Genomic DNA, 13,184 nt, shown 5'->3' with positions numbered 1-13,184 from the left:
GTGAGAACCCCACACAAATGATATATTCAGCAGACCTAGCATGCTATAAACCTATAGCATTATTTTATGTATATATCACACAGAGAGAAACCCACACAAATTATATATTCAGCAGACCTAGCAGTTTAAACCTATAGCATTATTTTATGTATTTATTACAGTGAGAACCCCACACAAATGATATATTCAGCAGACCTAGCATGCTATAAACCTATAGCATTATTTTATGTATATATCATGCAGTTAGAAATCTACAACGAAAGTGTTAAAAAATATTTTTATTACAATTTTACAAACAAGGTTGTAAACAGTGTAAGGTTTTGTACAAATGTTTTGTGGTTCTATAATTATACTACGTAGCCTTTCTAAAATAAAATTGAGAATAAGTTGATGTTTTTTATAGAAATTAGCTATTGAAAAAAATTTTTTGGTTATATTTCACCACAATGTATGTTAAGCAGCTGGGGGACTATCCTAATACAGACAAGAGCTTTTGGAGGCCTCTTGCACTTATGCCCTCAATATCTACATTTAAAAAAGGGTTTTATCAGCATATAAATAAGAGCCTTTGGGTTTATTTATATAACTTTAATCTGTATATAGGGGCTCCCTCATAAAAAACTCTACTCAAATAAACACACATTTTGTGATGTTAGGCGATTAGTTGGCTATTCTAACCTATATGGGCACCACACATCCCCTAGGAATGACAAACAAACTGGGTAACAGCTTGAGGTGCAGACGAGGCCTTAAACAATTCTAAAACTGCAGCCCCCAGAGGACGACATGAAGTCATCATGAGCCCTCTAGGTATTGTAAAGATGACAACTAAGTGTTGCTCTCTGCACTTAAGAGGTTAAGCTCTGATTTCCTTTTATATGAATTTTCTGATGATGAATAAGACTTGAGTAAAACATTTCCCACAGTCAGAACATGAAAATGGTTTGTCTCCTGTTAAAATTTTCAGATGCTTAATAAGATGCGATTTCCAAGTAAAACAATTCCCATGTTTAGAACAAATTTCCCACGTGGCTTTTTTGATATTGAAGAAGATTGAAAGAAGTATCTGTAGTCTGACCATGACTAGGATTACTGTAGTTTGTAAATTCACCTGTTGATAAGAAACACAATGGGAGTAATGTTATTTATTAAAGATATAATATTTTGAAAACATTTTAACTCTTCTAAATTAGTGTCTAATAAAAGGAGAGGGGACCGGCTATGACTACAACACCTTTCCCAAGCTTCCATGCTAAAGCCTTAAAAAGGGACAGTCTACATCTTATTCATCTTAAAGGTTTACCTTAGATTAAGCTGCAAATAGCCTCCTGCACCTTTTCTATATCATACAGCAGGAATCGTAAAAAAGGTATTTTAAAATGAATATTGTTTCTGGCCACTTTGAAATGGCTGCCAAGCTCATCCCACTGATGACATCATGATCTGGACTGCATATGGCATCCAATCACAAAAGGTTCACTAGTAGGATTCAATAGAATGTTAATGTTATTCAGCAGTGTCTAGATGCAGCCCAGATTGTGATGTCATCAGTGGGCTGAGTTTGGCAGCCATTTCAAAGTGGCCAGAAACAATATTCATTTTAACCCCTTAACTACCAAGGACGTACCAGGTACGTACTGCAAAAACTGTCAGTGACAATGGGCGTACCTGGTACGTCCTTGGTCTAATTGAGTGCGGGAAGCAATTGTGATCGCTACCAACAGCTCTCAGGGTATTGCAGTGATGCCTCGATATTGAGGCATCCTGCAATACCCTTTTTCAAGCATCCGATGCAGAGAGAGCCACTCTGTGGCCCCCTCTGCACAAGTAGCAATGCTGCCGATCGTTGGTGGGTGGGACCTTAGCAGGGAGGCAGCTCATTGCTACTCGACATCCAGTTCCTGTAAGTGCACCCCGGGTGCTGGGAGCGTGTGTGTGTGTGTGTTGGGGGCGCGCACGCAGCAACCACTGCCACAAATGAAATAAAATCAATAAAGTATCAAAGGATCTGGGAGGGGGGTATTAAGAGGGGGCAGCTACACTACAGAAAGAGCTATATTTATAAAAAAAAAAATAAACAAAATGTTTTTGAGGGCAAACTGGGTACTGGCAGACAGCTGCCAGTACCCAAGATGACTGCAAATAGGTAGCGGGGGAGGGGTAATCAGGGACCATCACAGCTGAACAGCTGTCCATCACAGCTGAACAAATATTTATTAAAAAAAAAAAAAAACCCACAAACCTTTTATTTTAGTACTGGCAGACTTTCTGCCAGTACTTAAGATGGCGGGGACAATTGTGGGGTGGGGGAGGGAAAAGAGCTGTTTGGGAGGGATGAGGAGGTGGGATGTGTCAGGTGGGAGGCTGATCTCTACACTAAAGCTAAAATTAACCCTACAAGCTCAATAATTAACCCCTTCACTGCTGGGCATAATAAGTGTGGTGCGCAGCGGCATTTAGCGGCCTTCTAATTGCCAAAAAGCAACACCAAACCCAAATATGTTTGCTATTTCTGAACAAAGGGGATCCCAGATAAGCATTTACAACCATTTATGCTATAATTGCACAAGTTGTTTGTAAATAATTTCAGTGAGAAACCTAAAGTTTGTAACAACATTTGTGAAAAAGTGAACAATTTTTTTTTTATTTGATCATATTTGGCAGTGAAATGGTGGCATGAAATATACCAAAATGGGCCTAGATCAATACTTTGGGTTGTCTACTAAAAAAAAATATATACATGTCAAGGGATATTCAGGGATCATCAGTGCTCCAATGTAACTATTGCTAATTTTGTTATGCAGACAGAGCTTGTACTGCAGTTTATGTTATAAATCTGTTACAGGAATAAAAGATTTTATTATTATATTTTTCTATGCAAACAAAGCTTACTTTTTCAAACGTTACCACTGACATTCCTAATGTGTGTGACTGTACATAGCACTCGGCAGGGTTATAAATGTAAATCATTCTCTTCTCCGAGTCTGACAAGCTCCGGTCTGGAGAGGGAGGGACCGAGGGGGGAGAGAGAGCAGAGAGACTCTGTGAAGAAAATAGACTAAATAACTCATGCTGCAAATACTTTTTACTGGAGATTTGTTCTATGCAATATTTTATTTTCATACATCTACATCACATATATACAGTAATATATGTAATGCAGATGTATGAAAATGAAATATTGCATAGAACAAATCTCCAGTAAAAAGTATTTGCAGCATGAGTTATTTAGTCTATTTTCTTCACAGAGTCTCTCTGCTCTCTCTCCCCCCCTCGGCCCCTCCCTCTCCAGACCGGAGCTTGTCAGACTCAGAGAAAAGAATGATTTACATTTATCACCCTGCCGAGTGCTATGTACAGTCACACACATTAGGAATGTCAGTGGTAACGTTTGAAAAAGTAAGCTTTGTTTGCATAGAAAAACATAATAATAAAATCTTGTATTCCTGTAACAGATTTATAACATAAACTGCAGGACAAGCTCTGTCTGCATAACATTGAGTGCTGCTGCTGCTATGTTTTTCATATGCACAAGTCACATGACTGCTGTGACCCAGTGTAACGTGCGTTCTAATATGGCACCTTACATGGGAGAATAATGCACCTTATTAGCATTCATCTTCAAATCGATTTTTTTCAACACTTAGGGGTAAGGTGATCAAATAAACTAGACAGTAGTGATTACTTGATTTTAATTCATAGTAAAACATACTTTTTAATGATTTTTATCAGGTGTTTAGTGTTCCTTTAAGGTGACAAAAGGTGTAGACTGTTCATTTAACGGAGGCTAGCACATATTTTTAGGGGCTCCCCAGAATCCCTTATTTGTAAATTACTGAAAAAATAGAAATAAATGCAGTTGTTTTTTTTACATATATTTTCTTTTAAATGTACAGTATTTTAGAGCTTTTGAAATTCAATTATTTCAGTTCCAAAACTACCCTTTATAACTATTACTTTTGTTCACAAAACATTATGTTTTATTTATTTTTTGTTGAATGTTGCATTAATATCACATGTTCTTTATCTCTATTTTTCATGTCAGATTACTATTTCATATTTATAAAAAAAATAATGTGTAATGTATAAAATATATGCAAATATTTATGTAATTAATTCAGTTTTTGTAATGTAATTTAAAAAGTAGTGCTTATAAAATGGTGTTCACATAACATTTCAGCATTCAAATTACACATACATTTTAAAATTATTAAAAAATAAATAAAAATAAACAAACCGCATTAAATACCAGCACATAAAAATATTCTTCATACACTAGAATGGTTGTAAATATTTTCTTTATTTAATAAAAAAAGAAAGTTCAACATAGAGCTACGTAAATATATTTCACATGTATGTCAGTAAAAATGGAAATTTTTCCCCTTAATATATTTTGATATTAGGTTGTGCTCTCAGATTACGGTTTGAATAACTTTATGCACAAATGTTGCTTTGGTAATTTGCCTCTCTTATTGACTTGATAAAGCTTGTTTCCTCACTACATGCTGTGCTCTAGATAACATTTTAGTGTAGTTAAATGTAAGTTTTCTAAGCTTATGATCAATAATTCTAAAAGTGGCATGAAAGTTTGTAAAACTTTCAAAAGATTCCCAAACCTCAAGAGCTCTATAAAACCCCTCCCAAGTCACTGGCAACTAGTCAGATGTATAGTCAAGCAAAAATGTAGGAAAAACATAAAATTATGCTTACCAGATAGTTTCCTTACCTTATGTAAAGGGAGAGTCCACAGCTGCATTCATTACTTGTGGGAAATACAGAACCTGGCCACCAGAAGAAGGCAAAAACACCCCAGCCAAAGGCTTAAATACCTCCCCCACTTCCCTCATCCCCCAGTCATTCTGCTAAGGGAACAATGAACTGTAGGAGAAATATCAGGGTGAAAAAGGTGCCAGAAGAAAAACAAATAAAATGTAGGGCCGCCCATCGGAAAACACGGGCGGGAGCTGTGGACTCTCCCTGTACAGAAGGAAATTATCTGGTAAGCATAATTTATGTTATCCTTTTTAATAAAGGGAGAGTCCACAGCTGCATTCATTACTTGTGGGAAATTATACCCAAGCTACAGAGGACACTGAATGCTAACGAGAGGGAAAGAAGAGGCGGTCCAAATCTGAGGGCACCACAGCCTGCAACAAACCCATTCTCCCAAAGGCTGCTTCAACAGAAGTAAAAAAGAAAAAGAATACTAGGACCAAAAAGCGCCCAACAATCAGAACCATAGAGATCTCATGCCAGAGACCCAAGATGACGTCACTGCTCTCAAACGGAGCCATAACCTCAGAGGAGGCTAGTGTCCCGCTGACCCATATGTCATGCTGAAAAAAACACCCCTCCACTAAAATAAATAAGGCAACTAAACTTCCATAGACTAAAAAGAACAGAAAGGCTTGATTCCCTGATGGGGGGGGGGGACCTTCCCCTTTAGAAAGGGAAATGACATATAAAATAAGAATCTTAGGGAGAAAACCCAAAAAAATCTCGTAACACAGCCTTAATAAAAAGGAGACTCCTTTAAGGAGTATGTATTGCAAGGTTGCAACACAGGGACTATGGTATGTAGAAAACAATCTATAGGCGGAATGGATCATTGAAGAAAAGAGTTCAAAGACCACCTCCTGCACGGGAACAAAAGTAACCCGATACAACCCCCTAAAAATAAAGGCTAAACCCCAGATGGAGCAAAAGAACTAAAACGCCTGAAAGATCAATGAACCCCCTGAAAAAGAAGAACAAACAGGGAATCGAAAAACTGCTTGCGAGCCCCCATACAAGGAGCAAGGACTGCAGCCGGATTTAAACCGCAACCTTCCATATGCTAGTCAGCTAAGAAAACCCTCAGGTTATGACAGCTAGCGGTCGCAAAAAGGACTGCTCGAGCAAGAACTAGCTAGGAAGGACCTTCTCCAGATAATCCTGGAGTACAATAAAGAAAACCCCTTGGGATCTGATAGAGAGCCAGAACGATCTAGCTCCTCCCGACAAAGGGAGGTTCACCACACCTATGATAGATGATGAGGGACCAACTACTCGCTGTCAGGAAGGACCGGAACCTTTCAGAAACCCCTCTCCTGGCTAAGACCAAGCGACCTCTTGCAATCCACCTCAGAGGAAAACTATTCCATGACGTTAAAAAAAAAAAGACCCCGACCCAGCAGATCCCTGCAACAAGGGCCATGGAAGCGAAGTCACTAAACCGCGATACAAACTCGCGGACATAAAGCAATCAGTCAAGACTGACGTCTTGCTCCTGCTAGGATCTTGAACCATCCTCAGAGAGAGGCATGGCCGAAAAAAAGAAGAGGATTAAAGTAAACCTCCCAAGCACCGATAAGGGTCCAATATCTCGGTCTGAAGATCTCTGATAAAAGATCTACTTAGGAATGTTAGATGCCATCAGAATCACATTCCAGCAGAGAAAACAGAGGAAGAGGATGCCAGGGATAGGTAAGGACGCCCTGAAAATTCAGATACCAACCTTGAAGCAAGGAAAGATTGTAGGGAACAGACCACTCAGAGTGGATCACTGATGAGCTGTAGTGGGTCTCCGCCCACCACCAAACACAAGATCCTCCCGTCTATGTAGGAGGAACTCTCCTTCTCAAAAAGAGATCTACCAACTGAGAGGACCCAATTGGTAGGAACCCAGAAGACAAAATCCTTAAAGCAGAATGCTCGGCTGAGGAACCATAGGAATAAAACAGAAGGAACTCATGATCCATGGACCCCCATAGGACACTCTCTCCCCACAGGCAGTGAACCGACAAAGTCAAAAACGCCCGGAAGAGCTGAGAGAAAACTATCAGGACAGGAAGATCTGTACGGAACAATGGGGATCGATTCCCCCAACCGATATTCCCTGTAAGTCTGTTAAGACAGCTTTAGAAAAAAAATAAAAAACAACGCCATGCCGAAGACTCAGCCTTGGCTGGCTATATCACACTCCACCCCAGTGCCAACAAAGGCCAGAAGGGGAACTGGAGGACCAAACCCAATGAGGAAATTTGCAAGATCCCAGGAAAAAAATGTTATGTCCATAAGACAAAACAGCATCCAGGATTCACCCTGGTGTATACACCAGAAACTCAAGTCTGGATTCCACTCTGAGGATCAAAAAGACAACAGAGAATCCCTAAAGGTTTCTTAACAGCCGATGGTAAGAAAACCAGAAACGTCAAGACCCGGGAGCTACTGTAACATCTGGAAGCAGGATACATCCTCATTAAACCCCAGATCCCAAAAAGGAAACCTAGGATCAGAACGAGGTTTACTGGAAGATACGGTTCCTAAGAACTGGATTTGTTCAAAAGGATGAAACCGGAAAGACATCCTTCTTCCTGAACAAAGGGAAGAAAGAACCTTACATTTTCCGGCAAAAAAGAGAACTAATAAGTTCTGCTTAAAAATCATAGAACCCAATTAGGACGGAAAGTCCCTCCCCTTATTGGACCATGTTCCAACAGTGGAAAGAAAATATTCCCACAGTGCGATAGATACCGGGACAATGACTCCAAAGTCACCCGAAAAACTTCCCTCTGCCCAAAAGGACCCCTAGATCCATATAATCCAGAATCAAGCACCCATCCAAGATAACAAAAGCAGACAGATGCGCCACATGGCCCAATATTGTTTGGGAAATGAGAACAGAAGAAATATGTGTCAGATACACTCACATGTAATAAAGCACTTGAAGTAGTGCTAACAGAGCAGTCTGGGGTCAATAACAGTCACCCAGAAGACCGGCCTCTCAGGATGTGGGATATCTGCAGGTGGTAACAGAAAAACACACAAAGTGCCTATATGGCCTAGTACTGTTTGGCTCTTGTGAGAGAAGATAATAAATGTTGGAAAAACACTCACATTTGTTGAAGCATCCCCTATGATGCTATAGAGGCAGGCTGGGATCAATTTGGTCACCCAACAGACTTAATCAGTGGTATACAGGAAACTCCAGGTGTCTAACGATGAGACAAGATGATACCAATGTGGTATTACAAGGATTTAAAAATGGCAGCAAGTGGTAAAAGTAATGTAACTTACTTTATTAAAAAATACTGGAAAAAAACAAGCAACACGTTTCTCAGCCATATAAGGTTGTTTCATCAGGCCTGAGTGTATTACCAACATTTATTATATTCTCTCACAAGAGCCAAACAGTACTAGGCCATATAGGCACTTTGTGTGTTTTTCTGTTACCACCTGCAGATATCCCACATCCTGAGAGGCCGGTCTTCTAGGTGACTGTTATTGACCCCAGGCTGCTATGTTAGCACTACTTCAAGTGCTTTATTACATGTGAGTGTATCGGACACATATTTCTTCTGTTCCCATTTCCCAAACAATATTGGGCCATGTGGCGCATCTGTCTGCTTTTGTTTTCTTCAAATTGATCGAGTTCCTGGCCTTGGTTCTCTACAGATTCCTTCCTCCAGTGACACCATCATGTTATAAAGAGACTTTCTTATACAAAATCATTTCATTTTTATATATAATTTTTCTGAATTTTTATGAAATAGATTTATTTATAATTATTTTTTTTACAGAGTTTATTATTATTTCGTGATATATAGATCCTCTGCTGCATGACACGGTAGTCATATATTCTCATAATTTTAGTGTTTATTCACAGCTACCATCTGTGACACTTCTAGCTACTAATTGTTTGATTCATATGTGTGACTAAATCGTGTCATATAGCAGATCAATATACCACTTTGTATATATTTGATTATACTGATATCTTTTACTATTTTAGTAAGGGCGCCCCCTATATTATTTTTGTATACCCATCCAAGATAATACTTAAAACAGGTGCAGTCTGTTCTCTAGAATAGATGAACTTGCTGTGCCTGAGCCAGAAAGCTAAAAAAACAAAAAACTTAAATAGTACCCAAAACAGGTTCCGCCTGTCACCTAGGATACAACGTATATGCCAGAACACTCAAGGGCTAAACAGAAAATTCTTAAAGTCCAGAATTGTTAGAAAAATTGAGAATAAATCAAATTAAAGAATATAAGATCTGAGGCTTAAAAATTTTCTTGAAATTATCGGGGGAACCATCACCCCAAACAGAGATCAACATGCTTCCACCGGAAATCACCAACAATCTCAACCATCTAAGTCGATAGTACCAAAAATCCCCTGTAACTAAACGTCTAAGAATAGTGTCTATACCCATCCAGAGCTCTAAAAACAGAAAACTATCTGAAACAGAACAGAAAGGTAAACATAAAATAGGCAAGAGCCCAAAATTTGAAAGGAATGTGCAAACAAAAACAGGTCCAGCCTGTCACACGGCACAAACCCATCAGAGCTCGGAACTGGGATTCTAAATAAACAATAAAAATAAATAAAAAAAGAGAAAATCAAGACAATAAGAAATAGGATCAGCATCCCTCTCCACTCGTCTAGACAAGATCGTTACCCGATTTAGAGATTCAACTGACTGATCAATACTGGGAACCTCTAACATTGCCAAAACCTCTCTCAGAAGTAAACGCAGGCGTGCCAATCTAAATCTAAACACTAAGCCCTCCGCAGTCGGAGGAATCAAGCCTGTAGACTCCGACTTTGGATGTCCTACCTCTGAAGCCTCAGAGGGAATCGCATCCCCAGAGGACTGATTGGACACAATCGTCATTTTACACAACGGTCCTTGGGCAGGAGAGCCTGGATTAACCCTTCGCTTGCACGGAGCAGGAAGAAGTAACATCGCTAAGGCCGAAGAGATGGAGGTACAGCGACACAGTCCTTCAAGTGTGACAGATTGTAGCAGCGCTTCTGACATGGAGTTGAGTGAAGAAAGCAGGCAGCAAAACTCAACGCTGATTGCTTAAGGAGCTGTTAATATGAGTCTGGATGGTTTCACAGAAAGACTCTCCCTGCATCTCCAGACTAACTTTCATCAGTGCTCTCACTCGAAGGGCAGATACCCTTCCTAAGGAACTACTCTGAAATCTTCAGACACTTCCCTGCCAACCTCCTGTGACGAAAGGCAAAGAATAACTGGGTGATGAGGGAAGTGGGGGAGGTATTTAAGCCTTTGGCTGGGGTGTTTTTACCTCCTCTCTGTGACCAGGTTCTGTATTTCCCACAAGTAATGAATGCAGCTGTGGACTCTCCCTGTATTAAGAAGGAAAAGCAATGAGCAAAAAAGGATAAAGGGAAATAAACAGGTGCAAAAAGAAAAATAAAGTTACGTTGAGAAGATAAAACAGGGTGGGGTCTAAAGGACCCTCACCACCATGAAAGAAATGAATTTATCAGATAAGCATTAAATTATATTTTCTTTCATACACGTGGTGAGGGTCCACAATCCATTACTTCTGGGAAACTAATACCCAAGCAGAGAAGTCCACGAGTAACAAGGGTGGGACAAGCATAATATATAGAAAAAGCTAGATATCATATTTAAATCTATTTAAATAACACTTTTGCTTTTTTTTTTTAATATGCAAAAACAACAAAAATGACATCAACCAGAAACAGGCTGAAGAACTGTCCTACCCAATCCAGCTTCAGATGAAACATAAAATGGTAGACTTTAGTAAAAAGTATGCAAAGACGACCAAGTAGCTGCCTTGCAAATTTGGTCAACAGAAGCCTCATTCTTAAAAGACCCAAGATGTAGTAAATGATCTGGTTAAATGGGTAGTAATCTGTTTTGGAGGCGACTGTCCCACCGGCAAGTAAGTCTTCTGAATCAAAAGCTTTAACCAAGATGCCAAAGAGACAGCTGTAGCTTTCTAACCTTTTTTTTTGGATCTAGAAAAATTAAACTAGAAGTTTGCCTGAAATCTTTAGTAGCCTGTAGATAGTACTTAAAAGCTCTAATAATATCTAAATTATGGAGAAGCTTTTCTATAGAATTCTTGGAATTAGGACAAAAAGGCGGAAGAACAATTTTCTGACTTATTGTCTGAAGACACCACTTTAGATAAGTTTTTAGTTTTTAAAACTCCCTTATCCTGATGAAAAATAAGATAAGGAGAGCACCAAGAAAGAGCAGAAGAAATTGCCAAAAGAAACAAAACCTTCTAAGATAAAAGCTTTATAATAATAAACTACAAAATATAAAATAGCATAACCATAAGCACAACCATAAAAAGAGCTCTTGATGCAAGGGAAAAACTTCACCCCTCCAAGCAAAGGCATTAACAAATCAGTAAGGCCACAGAGTGCTAACCCGACATAAAAAATAAAATATTTAGGAGAAAACAGAGTGCATCAACAGTCGACGGCCTGATAGCACTCTTAAAACAACAAGGGGACGAGTAATCAGACGAGAACAATAGAACAGAAGCTCGCCAAAACTTTCTACCAGCAAAAACCTGCCGCAAGCAAAAACAAACCAAAAAAAGTGTGCTACCTCTGTAGGGCTATCCAGATTGGCCGACGTACACTGTCCCAGTGAGCGACCATTTGCAAATCTGACGAGCATGCCACGTGCAAGCCCCACGCTAACATAAAAAATGTAAACAGTAGGGGGGCGGAGCTAGCCAGCCTGAGAGATGGCGGCTGTCTGACTGAGCTCTTAGGCCCCAGCTAGGTGAAAACGCCTTAGGCATTAGCCATCCCGCACTTTAAGGCCACAAACCGCCAGATAAATGAGCGACTAACTCCAGACATAGGTTCTGCTTGACCTATGTGCCTCGCTACAAGAGATCTGCCTTTTGGGAGAGAGCGCACTGAGCGCTCATATACACCTCGCTTCAAACTCTGATGGCGGCATGGTAAGGGAAGATCAGGGTCCGGAGACACCTACATTAAGAGATTCCCAGAGACAAATCATCCGGTAAGCACATAGACTTACCAGAACTCCGGCACCTCAAATGCCACACAGGAACGTACTGAAGATAATGCAGCGACAGGCCGAAGCCTGTACTAAAGTTTTGATGTGCACTTAAATTGCCTTTCACCGGGAGCAAGCTACAGCAAATAGATCACTGCAATAAAGGGGTAAGAAAAACGGATCTTATAATATTCACCCTGCTATAAAAGTAAAGTTGTGCTTCATCACCCTCACAGTGTTAAAGACTTATTATAGCAAGCGGTGCACTAAAAACTTTGACAGCTAGATTAAAGGTGTTATAAACATCCCCTCAAGTGCATTTGACAAAATGAAGGCTTACATACCCTGCTACAATTAAAACATACGTTGCTGCATGTGGAAAAGTCTCATAGAAACAAACACAGCCCTCCAAGCACAGACAACCAAAAAGTGTCACACATTATATGGACATTTGTACAAGCTTCTGCACATGGAAAACTTGATCACACCTTAACTACTAACAGCTGCAGTGTGTTCACTCTTTATGGGCCAGATTAACAGATTATACTTCTTATAAAGAACCTGCAACGACAGTATAAACTCAAAGAATTTTGTATTCAGCACCAAGATCTTTATTTATCTTTTAAGGATTTAGTGAAGGCAGAGGGGCAAAATCCATCCAAAGATGTCTCCAAAAAAAATTAATAAACCAAGCAAGAATGCTAAACCCCTGAAAACACCCACTCATACAGTAAACAATTTTTTCAAGACGCTTGAAACAAAAAACATAGCGCCTACAGAAGATGCAATGCCAGACCTTAGGTCTGAACACAGTTCTTCAGAATCTGAAAGCGACCTCGCTTCAGAAAGCATTACCATCCCCACAGCTCTCTTCAAAACAATCCCTTCAAAAAAGGACTTTTCTTCTCTTATTTCACAGGTCAAGCAATGCATCAAGGAGGAAATCTCAGACCTCAAAAAGGACATCTCTGACATTGGTCACAGAGTAGAATCACTCGAAAACACCCAGGATCTACATGCAGACACTATCACAGACCTGCAAAGCACCGTTCAGAAACAAGATACAGCTATCAATGAGCTGGAGGATAAGATAGATGATATCGAAAATCGCAGCAGACGTCATAATATTAGACTACGGGGAATCCCTGAAACCATTTTACCACCAGATATTGAACAATATCTCCAAGACTTCTTCAGCACGTTGAAAAAAGAAGAAACACCCTCAAAAATATGCATAGACAGAGCTCATAGAGCCCTACGACCTAAACCACTAGCAGGACAAGCACCAAGAGACATCATAGCCCGCATCACTAATTTCCAAGAGAAAGAGGAGCTAATGAAGTTAGCCAGAGAACAACAGCCCATAAAATATGA

General features: G+C 39.7%; 1 protein-coding gene across 2 annotated transcripts in view; it reads right to left on the bottom strand.

Moving 5' to 3' along the window:
* Positions 1-263: 263 nt before the first annotated feature.
* Positions 264-13,184, bottom strand: part of LOC128657314 (uncharacterized) — an 82,762-nt gene continuing 69,841 nt past the window's right edge. For both annotated transcript variants that reach the window (XM_053711608.1, XM_053711609.1), the window contains exon 13: positions 264-1,111. In XM_053711608.1, coding sequence (XP_053567583.1) covers positions 1,011-1,111 — 101 coding nt within the window. In that variant the 3' untranslated portion in view covers positions 264-1,010. The remainder of the gene's footprint in view (positions 1,112-13,184) is intronic.

Source organism: Bombina bombina, chromosome 4, assembly GCF_027579735.1.
Source record: "Bombina bombina isolate aBomBom1 chromosome 4, aBomBom1.pri, whole genome shotgun sequence".
NCBI lineage: Eukaryota > Metazoa > Chordata > Amphibia > Anura > Bombinatoridae > Bombina > Bombina bombina.
The sequence above is the reverse complement of the archived record's forward strand: the minus strand, read 5'-3'. Positions and strand labels throughout refer to the sequence as shown.